The sequence below is a fragment of the Oryctolagus cuniculus genome, chromosome 1, assembly GCF_964237555.1.
Source record: "Oryctolagus cuniculus chromosome 1, mOryCun1.1, whole genome shotgun sequence".
Taxonomy (NCBI): domain Eukaryota; kingdom Metazoa; phylum Chordata; class Mammalia; order Lagomorpha; family Leporidae; genus Oryctolagus; species Oryctolagus cuniculus.
Window position 1 is genome coordinate 4,600,225 of NC_091432.1, and position 15,444 is coordinate 4,615,668.

Here is a 15,444-nt window from a genome sequence, read left to right on the forward strand (position 1 = left end):
CGGGGCCTGAGCGCGGGGGCGGGGCCTGAGCGCGGGTGGCGGGACTCCAGCCGGGCGCAGTCCCGAAAGGGCGGGGCGGGGGCCTGAGTGCGGGGGCGGGGCCTCAGCGCGAGGGGCGGGACTCCAGCCGGGTGCAGTCCCGAAAGGACGGGGCGGGGGCCTGAGTGCGGGGGCGGGGCCTCAGCGCGAGGGGCGGGACTCCAGCCGGGCGCAGTCCCGAAGGACGGGGCGGGGCGGGGCCTGCGCGGGGCGGGGCGGGGCCCTGCTGGGGGCAGGGCGGGGCCGCGGCGACGCGGGCCGGCGGGCGCAGATGGCGGCGGCGGGGCGCGCCTGAGCGGGCGGGGGCCATGAGCGCCGGCCGGCCTCAGTTCAGCATCGATGACGCCTTCGAGCTGTCCCTGGAGGACGCGGGTCCCGGGCCCGAGTCCGGCGGGGTCGCCCGCTTCGGGCCGCTGCACTTCGAGCGCCGGGCCCGGTTCGACGTGGCCGACGAGGACAAGCAGTCCCGGCTGCGCTACCAGGTGAACGGCCCGGCCCACTTCACCCCTGCCCGGGGTCGCGCCCCGGAGCGAAGCCGCCCCCACACGTGCCCCTGGAGCCAGCGCCCTGCCCAGACCCCCCAGCTCCGACTTGGGCCGCCGCGGGTGCCCAGCGCCGGCGCCAGAGCCCACGTGCCCAGCGTCCCCAGAGCGCGGGCCTGCGGGGCTGTCGGGAACCCCGCCCCCTCCCCACTCACACGACCGTAGCCTACTAGAGCGGCCCCCTTGGTCCCCAGAGACCCTCCGTCACCCCTAACCCGGGAGCCCTGCACGTGCCCTGCCCGGCACCGCCCGTGCACAGCCCCCACGCTGTGCCCGAATGCCCTGGGAGCTGCACCCCGACTCCCGGGACCCCCAAAGCCCCCGGCAGGCACCCACCTCCCCCCTGGGTTTCGGTTTCTGTGAGTCACCCGACACGTTTGGCCGGGAGGGTGGAGGCCGGTGAGCAGCTGCAGGCCGGCAGCCAGCTCCGTGGGCGGCCTCCTCCCGCCGGCCTCTCTGAGCCCCGTGTTCCGGAACAGAACCTGGAGAACGACGGGGAGGGGGCGCAGAGCTCTCCGCAGCCCGACGGGAGGACCGGCTCCAGGTCAGGGCCAGGCGGGGCTGCCCGGGCCCAGCCCTCTCCCCTCCCAGGTCCTGCAGGGCCGCTCTGCCCCGCCCGTCCACACCCCCACAGCTCCCCTGTCCTCCAGACCCCAGCCCTCTTCTCCCCTCCCAGGTCCTGCAGGGCCGCTCTGCCCCGCCCGTCCACCCTCCCGCAGCTCCCCTGTCCTCCAGACCCCAGCCCTCTTCTCCCCTCCCAGGTCCTGCAGGGCCGCTCTGCCCCGCCCGTCCACACTCCCACAGCTCCCCTGTCCTGCAGACCCCAGCCCTCTTCTCCCCTCCCAGGTCCTGCAGGGCCGCTCTGCCCCGCCCGTCCACACTCCCACAGCTCCCCTGTCCTGCAGACCCCAGCCCTCTTCTCCCCTCCCAGGTCCTGCAGGGCCGCTCTGCCCCGCCCGTCCACACTCCCACAGCTCCCCTGTCCTGCAGACCCCAGCCCTTGTGTCCACCCTAGGCCTCAGGGGGCACCCTCTGTCCTGATGGGCTCCCGTCCCCACTGTCCCCCCCACACCCGGGCCTGCAGGGATTCCGGCCGAACCTCCATCCGCGGCTCCCAGTGGTCATTCAGCACCGGCAGCACCAGCACCCAGCGCTCCTACAGCGCCTGCTGCAGGTGAGCCCCTGCCCCCCCAGCTGCAGGTGAGCCCCTGCCCCCCCCAGCTGCAGGTGAGCCCCTGGTCCCCCCCCCAGCTGCAGGTGAGCCCCTGCCCCCCCCAGCTGCAGGAGAGCCCCTGCCCCCCCCAGCTGCAGGAGAGCCCCTGGTCCCCCAGCTGCAGGTGGGCCCCTGGTCCCCCCCCAGCTGCAGGAGAGCCCCTGGGCCCCCCCCAGCTGCAGGTGAGCCCCTGGTCCCCCAGCTGCAGGTGGGCCCCTGGTCCCCCCCCAGCTGCAGGTGAGCCCCTGCCCCCCCAGCTGCAGGTGGGCCCCTGCCCCCCCCAGCTGCAGGTGAGCCCCTGCCCCCCCAGCTGCAGGTGAGCCCCTGGTCCCCCCCAGCTGCAGGAGAGCCCCTGGTCCCCCCCCCAGCTGCAGGTGAGCCCTGGTCCCCCCCAGCTGCAGGTGAGCCCCTGCCCCCCCAGCTGCAGGTGAGCCCCTGCCCCCCCCAGCTGCAGGTGAGCCCCTGCCCCCCCCAGCTGCAGGTGAGCCCCTGCCCCCCCAGCTGCAGGTGAGCCCCTGGACCCCCCAGCTGCAGGTGAGCCCCTGCCCCCCCCAGCTGCAGGTGAGCCCCTGCCCCCCCAGCTGCAGGTGAGCCCCTGGACCCCCCAGCTGCAGGTGAGCCCCTGGACCCCCCCTGCTGCAGGTGAGCCCCTGGTCCCCCCCAGCTGCAGGTGAGCCCTGGTCTCCCCCAGCTGCAGGTGAGCCCCTGCCCCCCCAGCTGCAGGTGGGCCCCTGCCCCCAACCCCTGCAGCCCAGGCTCCCCTCACTCTGCCCTGCCCCCAGCCCCTGCAGCCCAGGCTCCCCTTACTCTGCCCTGCCCCCAGCTGGACACTGCACCCCTTGATCCAGAAGAACCGCCGCGTGGTGCTGGCCTCCTTCCTGCTCCTGCTGCTGGGGCTGGGTGAGTGTCCCCTGGGCCCCTGCCCTCCTGGGCACACGGTAGGCGGTCACACCGCTCAGTGCGCCACACCATCCGGGGACAGGAGTCCCAGTCACCATCCGCCCTGTGCCTGCCTTCGCCCAGTGCCGGGCACGAGTTCAGGCCCCTCCCTTCTGCCTTCCAGGGGTCTCACAGCCAGTGAGAGTTGGGGTCCGGAGCCTGGGTGCAGGGGCAGGTGCTGAGGCCCCGACCCCCTCCCCAGCCTCCGACGTAAAGACCCAGGCTTAGGCCGGGGAGGGGGGCGCTGCTGGGGACCTCCACCACACCTGCGGCACCGCCACAGCTGGGGCCCTGTCGGGAATTGGGAGGGCATGTCCCAGCCCCCACCGTCCCGTCTGGGACCACAGCCCTCGGTGGCCCCTCATGCCCCCAGTGTCCAGCTGCCCCCAGCCCTCCTCTAACCCGGGACCCAGGGGCTGGAGAGTGGGCGCACGGCCACCCCGCGGCCCTGCCGTGGCAGCACCCTTGCCTCTGCCGGGAGCTCTGAGAAAGCTCCGGATCCTGGGCCGGCGCTGTTCCCCCACCTGCACCTCTGTCTGCCAGAGCCGTGTCCACAGCACGGCCTCGGCTGCCAGCTGCCGCGTGGGCGGGTTCCTTCCTCAGTAACTCGGGTGCTGGCCACACCTGTCTCATCCGGGCGGGGGTACGGTTCAGTATGGCAGTGCACGTGACACCCTTAGTCCCTGCCTGCGGCACCAGGTGAGTGGCCGTAGATTAGCCGTGGCCATTACTGCTGTCCCCGCCAGGGGAGATGTCACTGCCTCCAGGAAGCCCCTTCCAGTCTCCCAGGCTGAGCGTAGTTTGGGTCGCTCCCTAGGCCCCCAGCTGTCCCACTGCCCCCAGTAGCCTGACCAGCTGGGTCCAGCGTCCAGGTTCTGGGCCTTGCGCAGGGCTTTGCTGCACCAAGGAGCCGGCCTCTTCCCGGGGCCTGCCAAGCGCCCTGCTTGGTGAGCGCCCGCCCGCGCAGGTCCGTGCCCAGGGCGCTCAGCGTGGGGGACGCCCTTGCCCAGGCCTGGTTCTGTTGGGGTCGGGGGTGGAAGGCGGGGCGCTCACCCCTGCGCCGCCCTCTGTGCAGTGCTGATCCTGGTCGGCGTGGGGCTGCAGGTGGCGCCCTCTCCAGGTGAGTGCCCCTCCTGCACCCCGGGGTCCCCGCAGCCCTTTGCCTCCCCGCCGGAACCGAGGCCCGCCCCGGCCCCGCCTCTCTTCCCGACCTGACCCGCACCTCCCGCCGCGGCCCCGCCTCTCCTCTCGCCCCGCTCCACGCCACCTTTCCTCCCGGCCTGACCCGCCCCGCCTCTCCTCCCGCCCCCGCCGGCCCCGCCCCACGCCGCCTCCGCCTGCCCTGACCCACCCCGCCTCTCCTCCCGACCCGCCCCGCCTCTCCTCCGCCTGCCCTGACCCGCCCCGCCTCTCCTCCCGCAGGTGTCTCCAGCGCCGTCTTCTTCGTGCCCGGCTTCCTGTTGTTGGTCCCAGGAGGTGCGAACGGGCGTGGGGGGGGGCCGGGGCTGGGGCGGGGCCGGGGCGGGGCATGCCGCTGACAGGCTCCGCCCCACAGTCTACCACGTGATCTTCATCTACTGCGCTGTCAAGGGCCACCAGGGCTTCCAGTTCTTCTACCTGCCCTACTTCGAGAAGTGAGGGAGCCAGGGCGGGCGACCCCGCGCCGGGAGCGGCCCCGGCCCCCTGGCGTCCCGCGGGGGCGGAGCGGCGCGGCCCCCAGCCTCGGGGCAGCCTGCCCGCAGCCTGCTCTGTGCCTCGACTTCTCGGGGCCGCGGGCTGCCCGGTTGGTGATATTTTGTGCTAATAAAAGGATGATTATCTCCAGCAGGGACAGAGCTGTCCTGTCCTGCCCAGCCCCCCAGAGGCCTCACCCCCACCCCCACACCCAGAGAAGGCCTGCAGTTGGGCAGACCGGCGTCCAGGGCCGCTGATCCCCCCTGCGCTGAGACTGCAAGGTCACAGCAGGGGTCAGGGCCTCTGTGTCCGCCCGGCGGCCCTGGCTGAGGGCGCCCGTAACGCGGGCTGGGGCCCCTGAAGGTGTCCAAGGCAAGGCAGTGCCCGCCCCCCCCCCCACTGCCCTGCTGCCCAGGCCGCAGGGCCACAGGACGGCCTCAGAAATGAGAGGCCCAGAGAGCCTTCGGAGCAGCCCCGTCAGAACCGTGTGGGCCGAGCGTCTCGGAACCAGGATCTCGGAGAAGGCTGAAGTCAGAGCAGGGACGCCTGCGCCTCTCGGACCACCTCGGCAGTGCCGGGCGCTTGACCCAGGTGGCCACTTCTGCCGCGGCCCAGCTGATGGCCAAGGAGCTCAAAGCCCAGCTCGCCGGCCGCCAGACAGCCAGCAGGTTGCAGGCAGAGCGAGGGGCCCCGGGTGGAGCCCCTCTGCCCCCCCACCCCTGCCACCGACAGCACGGGGGCCTTGGGCAGCCAGTTGACACACAGAGCCCTGCTGTTGCTCCCGGTGCCCCAGCCCAGGGGGCCTCCCACCCGCAGCACACACACAGACACACACGCACAGACACGCGTGTGCACACCCCCCAAGGCGTTCCTGGGGGCTCCCAGGATGCTCTGGACTGATCCCTTGTGAGATGAGGTGCAAATGGCAAAAGTGAGACAGGCACACGGAGGGTGAGCCCGCAGCTCGCGCTGTCAGATCCACGAGCCACAGTCACAGCTCCGGGCATGTAATGAGAACACGGGGGGACAATGCGCGAGCCAGCCGCTGGTGGGAACACACCGCTTCCCGCAGAGTTCGCCCGCCCTCCATGCACAACAGCTGGGCCGGCCAGGCGGCAGCCAGGAGCCCGGACCTCACACGGGGGCAGGGACCCAGCTACCTGAGGTGTGGCCCGCAGGCTCGCGGAGGGAGCCTGGGACCCGGGACGGGGACGGAGCGGAGGGGGCCGCAGGCATCAGGCGGCGCCGTGGACGTTACCGTGTGCAGCTGATGTGCGACCACCGAGCTTGGCGCGCCCTGGCCGGTGTCTCCAGCACAGGCCGGGCTGACGGCTGCTCTCGGGCCGTGCTCCGGGCCTGTGTTTGGAGCGTGTGGGTTTCCTCGGTGACCTGCGAGGCGCCGGGCCTGGGAACGGTCCTTACACGGTCAGTCGCCCCGCTTTTTGGTTTCTCTTCTGACCGCGACTTAGCGCACGCTCTGACTACACTCTGATGAGGCTCCTCCTCCCCTGAAGCCGTATCTGCACCAAGCGTGCGCTGGGCAGAGCCCGCCTCTCACCTGCACTGTCCGACAGCGGCTTCGCGGCCAACAGTGCTTTGCCCCTGCGCATTGAACAGTCCTCTCCACTGTTTCCTGATGAGAAGCCCTGGGGCCAGCGCTGTGGCGTAGCGGGCAAAGCCTCCGCCTGCAGTGCCAGCATCCCATGTGGGCGCCGGTTCAAGTCCCGGCTGCTCCACTTCCCATCCAGCTCCCTGCTAATGTGCCTGGGAAAACAGTAGAGGATGGCCCAAGTCCTTGGGCCTCTGCACCCACATGGGAGACCTGGAGGACGCTCCTGGCTTCAGCCTGGCCCAGCCCTGGCCACTGCAGCCATTTGGAGAGTGAAGTAGAAGACCTCTGTCTCTCTGTGTCTCCTCTGTCTGCAACTCTGCCTTTCAAATAAATAAATCAATCCTTTAAAAAGAAAACAAAAGCCTCCCCTAAGTGCGCGGACGTTTCTTTTATAAGAACCTTGTTTTGCACCCTGGGCCCCCCCAGGGAGGCGTGAGCTTGTGCACCTGAACACGCGAGCCTGTGTATCCTGCTCTCCCCGTTTGCTCCGGTCCAGGGCCCTCGGAGGGCTTCACACAACCGCCCCCACCGAACACGGCCCCTCCCCCACGCTCCTGGTCTGCTCCCTCTCACCCTCAGATTTCCATCTTTTTGTCTCTCAGTGCCATTTATCTCTGACAATTATGTCCAGGGGGCCAGCGCTGTGGCATAGCAGGTAAAGCCATCGCCTTCAGTGCCGGCATCCCATATGGGCACCAGATCAAGACCCGGCTGCTCCACTTCTGATCCAGCTCTCTGCTGTGGCCTTGGAAAGCAGTGGAAGATGGCCCAGGTCCTTGGGCTCCTGCACCCCTATGGGAGACCTGGAAGAAGCTCCTGGCTCCTGGCTTCAGATCGGTGCAGCTCCGGCTGTTGAAGCCAATTGGGGAGTGAACCATCAGATGGAAGACCTCTCTCTCTCTGTCTCTGCCTCTCCTTCTCTCTGTGTGTAAATCTGACTTTCAAATAAATAAATCTCTTTAAAAAAATTCTGTCCATCTGCAGTGGACTTGCCCATCTGACCTGGGGCTATTTTTGACCTGGGGTTGTTCCCAGCTCTGTCCTCACTGCCCGGTTCCCACACACCCTCCTTCCTTCCCTCTCACTTGCTCGCTCTCACTCCCTCCCGCCCCGCCCCCGGCTCTATTTGGGGCTGCCTTCAGATTTGCATCCGCCCAGTCTGCCCGGCCTCTGTAGTTTCGGTCATGAGGTCCTCTCTGGGAGCACAGAGGGTTCCGTTTTTAGAAGTTCGGTGAGCCCAGTTGAGAGAGTGCCCTTTCTCAGCGATCCTGGTTTTGTTTTTGTTTTTAAAGTTCTTTGCAAAACTTGTGTTATTTTTATCCCTGTGAAGGGCAGAGAGAAAGTTTCCATCCACTGGTTCACTCCCCCAATGGCTGCAACAGCAAGGAACTCAGGCCAGGACTGGCACCGGGTGGAGAGCCGTCCTCTCCCGCCTCCGCGCGTCCAGGCAGGGAGGCGCCCGGGAGCAGACACCCTGATATGGGGTTCCTGGGATGCGGGCCTCGCAGGCAGCCGATGAACGCCGTACCCCAGGCCTGCACCAGGCTCTCTGAGACACTCTGCTGCCGGCCGCGCAGGCCCTGAACTTGCCACTGTCCACTCGCTGGGCGCCTGGGCCACGCCCGCTTGCCCAGGAGCAGGGTAGCCCTGCGGGACCCTGGGACGTCGCTCATGCTGGGTGGCAGGCAGCAGAGGCCAGGGGTGCTCCAGGCAGCCCACGCGGGAGGAGGTGAGGGTGAGGATGGGCAGGTGACGTCACGGGCAGAAGTCTGCGGGCCACTGGCTCGCCTCCGTCCTGGGGCCTCTGGGCAGCCTGGTCCCGCTGGGGTCTGAGGCCCGGGGGGCAACAGGTGGTCACTGCTGGTGTCTCAGGGGCTGAAGAGCATCATTACAAACTCTGCAGGAGAACAGGGCGGGTTCAGCCCAGGACTGGATCCGGGAGGCACTGGGCTCAGCCTGGGCACCCCGGGGACCGTCTGGCGGGGCGGCGGGGGTGGGGGGCTCACCGTCGAAGTCCACTGTGCCGTCGCCATTGAGGTCCACCTCTCGCAGCATCTCCTGCAGCTCAGCACTGTCCAGTGGCTCCCCGAGCAGGGCCGGCGCCGCCTGCTGCAGCTCCGCCACGGTGATCCGGCCATCCCTGTCCCTGTCAAACTGAGGGCCCCGGCAGGCTCAGCGCCTCCGCCCGTGCCAAGATGCTCCCTCTCCCACCGTCCGCACCCGTCCCAACCCCCTCGCGCCCTGGCGCCGCCCCTCCAGGCTGTCTCCCCGCCCCGCACCTCCTGGAAGGCGACACGCAGCTCTCGCACGCCCAGCATGTGTGCCGTCTCCTCCCGCAGCTTCGGGCCTATCAGTTCCACAAACTCCTCGAAGTCCACACGGCCGCCCACTGTGGGCCCAGGCAGAGTGTCACCACGGCGGGGACCCCAGGACGTCACCAGGGCCACGCACCCTCCCCATCCGCGCCGGCATGGGCGGCCGGCGGAGCCCCGTGCGTTCCCTGGGCTGCTGGGTCTGGGCTGTTCTGTGTGCAGCAAGGCCCCCACCGGTGGGAGAAGGAACCAGGCTTTGGGACCAGACAGCCCTGGGTTCAAATCCCAGCTCTGCCGCTGATCTGCACTGGCCACCGGGTGATGCTATCACGGGGCCAGGAGGCCTCCTCTGTGGGGTGCTCTCAGGGTCAGAGGTCATGGTTACAAAGCACTGGAGCCCCCCAGGTGGTGGTGAAGCCACTTCCTCCGCTCCCACGGCTGCCGCAGTGAGCCACACCCGCTTAGCAGAGGGCAGGGGGAACGAGGTCTCGGGAATGAAGGGAGAACCGTCTCCACCTGAGGGCAACCCAGCGCGCGAGCGGTCAGACCACAAGCGGCCGCCAGGACACGAGCCGGGCAGACAGAGGGAGAGGGCGCACAGGGAGCCGTCCCTGCCCCACCTGCACAGGCCATTGATGCCCCAGCCAGGGAGGCAGGAAGGGCTGGGGGGTGGGGCGCACAGAGGCCGGGGGCCCCCCGGGCTGAGCCTGCACCCCGAGGCTGCTGTCCCTGCTGCCTCTCACTGCACTAAGACGCAAGGGCTTGCACAGGGGACCCCACATCCGCAGGGCCAGGGTGGTCCTGCCCGCCTCTCCCCTACCCCAGCGTGGCCTCCGAGGGGGCCACCTCCCCCCGCCCCCACGCAGGCGACACTGACTGCGCATCTTGACGTGCTGGGAGACCTCCAAGAGCTCCATCTCCGTGGGCATGTAGCCCAGCGTCCGCATACACTCCCCCAGCTCCCGGTAGCCGATGTAGCCGTCGCGGTCGGTGTCGAACTCCTCGAAGGCGGCCTGCAGCTCTGCGGGGAGCGGCTGTCAGCCTGGCTCAGGGGCGCCCCCCTCCCCGGGCTCCTCCCCGCAGCGGTGAGAGCCACTCACCATCCATCTCTGCCGGGCCCAGCTCCCGGTCCTGCGGGGGAGAGTCCAGCATGTGTCCGTCCTCCTCCTCCGCCCCCGCCCCACCAGGAAGAGAGGCCCCCCTTCGCGATCCAGGGGGCTCGAACTCCCGCAGGGCCTGGGAGTCCTAGCTTTGTGCCTGCCCAGGCCTCCTGGAGACCCCAAAGGCTGAGGCCTCGCGCCGTCAGCCCTGGTGCTCAAGGCCAGGGTGGGCTGAGCCTGGGGGCCGGGGTCTCCACCCCCACTCCCAGCCCCCAGCCCCTCTGACCTTCCCGAAAACCCGGTTGAGCAGGGGCCCGTAGGTCCTCTGAGCGGCGTCGCTGTGGACGGGGCGGTGCCGGTGGGACCGTCGGCGAGAGCCCAGCCCAGGGGCCACTCCGGACGGCGCGCCCGGCCCCTCTGAGGTCTTGCTGCTCCCAGGGACCGCGGGGCCCTGCGCGGACGGCTGCTCCTGGGAGCTGCCTGTGCTCCTGCGGGACCCCTGCCGTCCCCTCTCCTTCTTGCTCCTCCTCCTGGCTGAGGGGGTCGTCCCAGCATGGCTGGCAGGGGTCCCGGTCTCCACGGAGGGCTGCTGGGGGCTGGGGGCCGGCTCCGGGCCCTGCCGCCCCTTCACCTGCTCTGCGGCCATGCGGGGAGCCCACAGGGAGCAGAGACCCTGAGCTCCTTGGCGCCTGGGACCCTAAAGCTGCTTACACACCCCAGACGGGCCCTGAGGGGGATTAGGGTAAGTGAGGCGGGCAGCCCAGGCCCTAATCCCAGGCTCTGCTCCTGGGGAGGCCAGGACGGGGTCCCCTGTTCCAGGAGAACTCAGCAGCGAGGGGGGACCAGGACGTGGGGGCGGCCGTGGGCAGCCAGCTCTGCACTGCCCAGCCGCGAGAGGCCGCCCGTCTGCAGTGTCACTCCCCTCGCTGCGGGCCAGGGGCGCTGAGCCAGGCTGGGGGGACCGGGGCAGACGTCTGGGGCAGGGGGGAAGGTGGACGAAGGCTGGGGGGCGGGAACAGGTGGGACAGGCTGGAGCAGCAGGCCTGTGAGAGCCAGGAGAGACCTCGGGCAGCAAGCTGAGTCAGAGGATGCAGTCCCTCGGGGGACAGGGGGGAGCCCTGGGGGGAGCAGCCCCCGGGTGAGGGGGCCCTGCCGTCCGGCCCTGGCCGGGGTGTGCTGGCCGCTTGGCCTCGCTGGGCAGGGGTTAGGGTTTCCTGGAGAGCAGCCCCATGAATGATTGATGGCTCGCAGCTTGGGTTTCCTGCCCGCCCGCCTCAGTGTCGCCGGGCGCCATGCAGCAGGCCCCGGGCTGGGGCCGTGGACGGCCGGACCCCCGGGCAGGCAGGTGTGCTCTGCTCCTTCCAGCCGCCGCGGGGCACCTCACGGGTGAGCCAGGCCTCCCAAGTGGGGACCTTGGGTCGGGGGGAGGGCGGTGGCGGCCCAGGCTCTGATGTGACAGGGTCTGGGAGCCCGCAGAGGGAGGCCACGGGCAGGCTCTGGTCCCGCCCCTACCAGCGGCGCCACTGCCACCACCCTCGGAGGGAAGTCCCCTCCCCGCTGCCAGCCGGGCACAGTGGGGCTGCCCCCGGCCACCCACAGTCCTGTCTCACTTCTCCCCTGAGCAGCTCCAGGGGCAGCCACGCTGCAGAGGCACGCGCGCCCCAGGCTGCCAGGCTCAGCTCTTACCCGGAGCCCACGCGTGGCACGGGCTGGAGGTGGGACCTCCCCCTGCACGTCCACCTCAGCCTCCTAGGGGCCTGTGCGCCAGGAGCCCACCCCCCTTGGAATCTTAAATACATGAACCCCAGGATTCTCCGAGTGATGTTCCCCGGGGGCGCTCCCCCTCTTTCGGGCTGAGCCTCCCCCCTCAGCGTGGGGGTCCCACTCCTGGGGCTGCATTCCGAGACCCCGAGTCGTCGAGAGCTCCCCCAAAAGGTGCCGATGACGGCCCAGAGAGGGACAGTGGCTTGCCTGGAGAGGCACAGCCCTGCCTCTCTCAGGCTTGGCCATTCATGCATCCCTTGGTTCACCAGGTGCGCACCCCGCGTCTGGGACCCCAGATGCACGCTGCGGTGGAAGCCAGCCTGAGCGCCGCGGGCCGCGGGCCGCGCACGGAACTCCAGGACGACGAGGACAGCTTCCCCCAGGGCGGCTGGGACACGGTCTTCCTGGTGAGCCTGCTGCTCCTGGGGCTGCCCGCCAATGGGCTGGTGGCGTGGCTGGCCGGCTCGCAGGCCCGGCACGGGGCGGGCACGCGGCTGGCCCCACTGCTGCTCAGCCTGGCCCTCTCTGACTTCTTGTTCCTGGCGGCGGCCGCCTTCCAGATCCTGGAGGTCCAGCACGGAGGGCACTGGCCGCTGGGGACGGCCGCCTGCCGCTTCTACTACTTCCTGTGGGGCGTGTCCTACTCCTCCGGCCTGTTCCTGCTGGCGGCCCTCAGCCTGGACCGCTGCCTGCTGGCGCTGTGTCCGCGCTGGTACGCGGGGCGCCGGCCGGCCCGCCTGCCCCTCTGGGTCTGCGCCGGGGTCTGGGTGCTGGCCACGCTGTTCAGCGTGCCCTGGCTGATCTTCCCCGAGGCCGCCGTCTGGTGGTACGACCTGGTCATCTGCCTGGACTTCTGGGACGGCGAGGAGCTGCCGCTGCGCGTGCTGGAGGTCCTGGGGGGCTTCCTGCCCTTCCTCCTGCTGCTCACCTGCCACGTGCTCACCCAGGCCAAGGCCTGCCGGCCGTGCTGCCGGCCCCGGCCCCCCGCCGCCCCCGGCTTCGCCCGCGTGGCCAAGACCATCCTGTCGGCCTACGTGGTCCTGCGGCTGCCCTACCAGCTGGCGCAGCTGCTCTACCTGGCCTTCCTGTGGGACATCTACCCCGGCTACCTGCTCTGGGAGGCGCTGGTCTACTCCGACTACCTGATCCTGCTCGACAGCTGCCTCAGCCCCTTCCTGTGCCTGGCGGCCAGCGCCGACCTCCGGGCCCTGCTGCGCGCGGTGCTCTCCTCCTTCGCGGCAGCGCTCTGCGAGGAGCGCCCGGGCAGCTTCACGCCGGCTGAGCCGCACACCCACGGGCACTCCGAGGCTCTGACTCTACCAGGGCCGTCCGCTGGGACCCAGCCACGGCTGGAACCCGAGGCCCAGCCTCCCGGGGCTTCCCCAGCCCAGCCACGGTTGGAGCCCGTGGCCCAGCCTCCTGGGGGTCCCCCAACCCAGCCACGGTTGGAGCCCGTGGCCCAGCCTCCCGGGGGTCCCCCAGCCCAGCCACACGTGGAGCCCGTGGCCCAGCCTCTCGTGAGTCCCCCAGCCCAGCCACACGTGGAGCCCGTAACCCAGCCACTATTAGATCCCGTGGCCCAGCCACACGTGGATTCCGAGGTTCAGCCACAGCCGAACACTGAGGCCCAGACCTCTGGACCCATTGCTGCCTCAGCCCCCAGTCCTGACGACAAAGCCCCCCCTGCCCCATCCTCAGATCCCACCCCAGGAGCCCCTGAGAACCCAGCCACGCCGACCACCCCTGAGGGAGAGAGCCTCGGTGATGCCCCACCGGACGAGACCCCCAGCGCAGGCCCCACATGAGGTCCTGGAAGGCCCCGGCCTGCCGGGGCAATGGAGGAGCCAGAGGGAGACAGAGAAGCCAGCCAGTGCCAGGGGCCGGAACATGGAGGACCCAGGGGTGAACACCCCCATGGGGCCACTTGGTCCCAGAAAGCAGCCCTGGGGGAAGGGAAACCAGGCAGCCGAAAGTCCCAGGCAGCTTGCGAGCGCCCCCCCGCCCCAGCACACACGGTCACCCCAGAGCCCTCTGAGGCAGTGCCGAGTGACCCGCTGGGTTCTGTCCACGCCCTGGCACCACACAGTAGCCACCTGCGCCTCAGCCCAGCTGGAGGAAGAACGCAGGGAGAACTTCCGCCCCCTTTGATCCCTCCTCCCCCCCTCCTCCCTGTCCTGCAGCCTGGACAGCAGGGCGCCCAACCAAAAGTCCTTGCAGAGGATGGGGGCTTCCAGGAGCCCGAGCCCAAGGCCCTAGCGGCCCACAAGCTGGCCTCGGCATGGCTGAACCCTCTCCACCAGCCCCCTGCAGGTGGTGCGGCTGGGAGAAGAGGCGAGGGCTGTGCATCCTGCTGCTAACTGGCTCAGATAAGAAAGTGTGGGAGTGCCCCCCCAGGGCCTGGCGCCCAGGAGGGGTGGGGGGAGCAGGTGCAGGGGTGAGAGTCAGTGAGGGGAGGCAGGCAGGTGGGCCGCCTGCCAGCCTGAGTGTGGCTCCAGGATCTGCCACCTGTCTGGGCTGCAGACAGCCAGGTGGCCTGGGACAGCGCGGGGCCGCTCCGTGACTCTGGAGGGCTCCAAGAGACGTCCAAGGCTGGCCCCATTCACGGCCCCCGCCCCCAGCCGCCAACACAGGGCTGTGCACAAGCCTCGTGGGGGCTGCGGGAACAGGGCGCTCCCGTCCCAAACTCCCCGATCTGAGCCCAAGGGCACCAGTGGGAGCTGTCCAGGCAAGGAGAGCTCTGGGCGCCCGTGGTTCCAGGGAGGGGCTGCCTTCCCACCCCCACCCTCTCCTGCCAGCTTTCCCCAGCCCGTGTCCCAAATCCCACCTCTTTCTCGTCTTCACCCCGCCTCCCATCCTTTCTCATTGGCTCCTCACTGTGACCGTCAGCAGCAGGGGCACAGGACTGACTGATGGGTGGCATGTCTTCCTCACGCGCGCATTTCAGCAGGCGGCACGGGCGGTGCAGCCGGACCCCGGGTCTACGCCCGGCTTGCTCCCAGCCTCCGTCTCCCCTGTGGAGTGGGGGAGCTCATGTTCCCCCAGCGGCGTTGGCGGCCTTGACCCTTAACTGAGCAGGAGGGTTAGCGCCCTGGTTAGTGATGGGATGTCGAGGCAGGTGGGAGGGACACTTCCGGGCAGGTGTGATCTACGGAACACTCATCCAGCGCAAACTCATCGCCTTTCTAGCCCACCTTCCACTTTGGAGGCACGTGTGTAGGCTCGAGGGGTCTCTGCTGACCCCCGGGGTGGTTTCAATCCTGGCCCCACCACGCCCCAGGTGTGCGACCTTCGGCAAGACTCTTGGCCTCTTCAGACTCGGTCTTCTTATCTGTAAAATGGGCATGATAAAAGCGTTTGATCTCGGTGCGGTGGTTGAATCCTTGCCTGCACGGCAGAAGTACTTATTCATTGTTAGCCATCATTGGATTACACCAGCAGGAGCCCCAGGCCAGGGACCAACCCTGAGCCACAGAGCCCACCCGCCTGGCATTGTCCCAGTAAGGCCAGGAGGCAACTGGTTGAGACAGGAGTGTGTTACTGGAAACGGGACGGGAGAGAAGGGAGGAGGGCAAGCACAGTGGACCGACCAGACAGCAAGTGGGGGCCGGCAGGAAGCCCAGCCCCCGGGGTGCCGGGAAGGGGTGCCGGATCTGTGCCAAGACCCCAGCCCCAGCGACAAGGTGGGCCTGGCGGGAGGACCCCGCCCCCCGCGCCTCTTCCTGCGAGGTGAGCGCCACCCTTGCCATCCTGCGGGGACACTCGCGGTGCCCCTCCTCCGCAGGGGCCCCAGAGCCCTTGAACCTGGCAAGAGTCGGTCCCAGCTCTGGTCCACCTTCCAACGCCCTCCGCCCCCAGCTTCATTGCATAAAAACACGCCCGTGAGCGCATCAGCCTGCGTGATGGAGCCTTTCACAGAGAGAATCCAGAGATACTTTCCTGGGGCGCACAATCGCGGACGCAGGAGAGGGATTCGGGAACTTCACGGGAGGCGCACACTGTGACAAAACTACGCACGGATCGCCAGTTTGCAGCAAAACCAACTTACCTTCCAATCCCATTTTCCACGCCCTTGGGAGTGGAGTGAGGGGGAGGCAGTGGACGCTGCGGGGCTGTGCGCCCCCGGGCCGGCTTCACCCACCGCGGGCCGCCTCGCGAAGCCGCCGCCGAGCAGCGGGAAGGGCCCGCCGAGGGTCCCGCGCCCGCCCGTGCGCCCGAGGGGCGGGGCTCCCCAGGCCCCGCCCCCGGCTCG

At 69.5% G+C, this 15,444-nt stretch overlaps 3 protein-coding genes across 7 annotated transcripts; 2 read left to right on the top strand and 1 right to left on the bottom strand.

Moving 5' to 3' along the window:
• Window positions 1–257: 257 nt before the first annotated feature.
• On the top strand, window positions 258–6,987 carry TMEM134 (transmembrane protein 134). 2 transcript variants are annotated; one of them, XM_070066717.1, is made up of 7 exons: window positions 258–521; window positions 1,061–1,125; window positions 1,666–1,755; window positions 2,618–2,694; window positions 3,809–3,853; window positions 4,156–4,209; window positions 6,651–6,987. In XM_070066717.1, the coding sequence occupies exons 1-7, from the start codon at window positions 348–350 to the stop codon at window positions 6,743–6,745; spliced, it is 600 nt and encodes a 199-aa protein (XP_069922818.1). In that variant the 5' UTR covers window positions 258–347; the 3' UTR covers window positions 6,746–6,987. The 2 variants fall into 2 exon arrangements, with proteins under 2 accessions (XP_069922818.1, XP_069922842.1); XM_070066741.1 differs by lacking the exon at window positions 6,651–6,987 and adding an exon at window positions 4,289–4,560.
• Window positions 5,355–15,427, bottom strand: CABP4 (calcium binding protein 4). 4 transcript variants are annotated; one of them, XM_070066511.1, is made up of 8 exons: window positions 15,241–15,427; window positions 14,387–14,523; window positions 14,020–14,206; window positions 9,432–9,462; window positions 9,209–9,352; window positions 8,299–8,408; window positions 8,026–8,173; window positions 5,355–7,916 (listed from the first exon to the last, which is right to left on the bottom strand). In XM_070066511.1, exons 3-8 carry the CDS (start codon window positions 14,113–14,115, stop codon window positions 7,888–7,890), a joined length of 558 nt encoding a protein of 185 aa, XP_069922612.1. In that variant the 5' UTR covers window positions 14,116–14,206; window positions 14,387–14,523; window positions 15,241–15,427; the 3' UTR covers window positions 5,355–7,887. The 4 variants fall into 4 exon arrangements, with proteins under 4 accessions (XP_069922612.1, XP_069922679.1, XP_069922725.1 ...); XM_070066578.1 differs by having other exon boundaries at window positions 14,020–14,523; XM_070066624.1 differs by lacking the exon at window positions 14,020–14,206 and having other exon boundaries at window positions 15,241–15,425.
• On the top strand, window positions 10,687–13,342 carry GPR152 (G protein-coupled receptor 152). Its single transcript, XM_051826675.2, has 2 exons — window positions 10,687–10,817; window positions 11,465–13,342. The coding sequence occupies exon 2, from the start codon at window positions 11,492–11,494 to the stop codon at window positions 12,998–13,000; it is 1,509 nt and encodes a 502-aa protein (XP_051682635.2). The 5' UTR covers window positions 10,687–10,817; window positions 11,465–11,491; the 3' UTR covers window positions 13,001–13,342.
• Window positions 15,428–15,444: the final 17 nt, after the last annotated feature.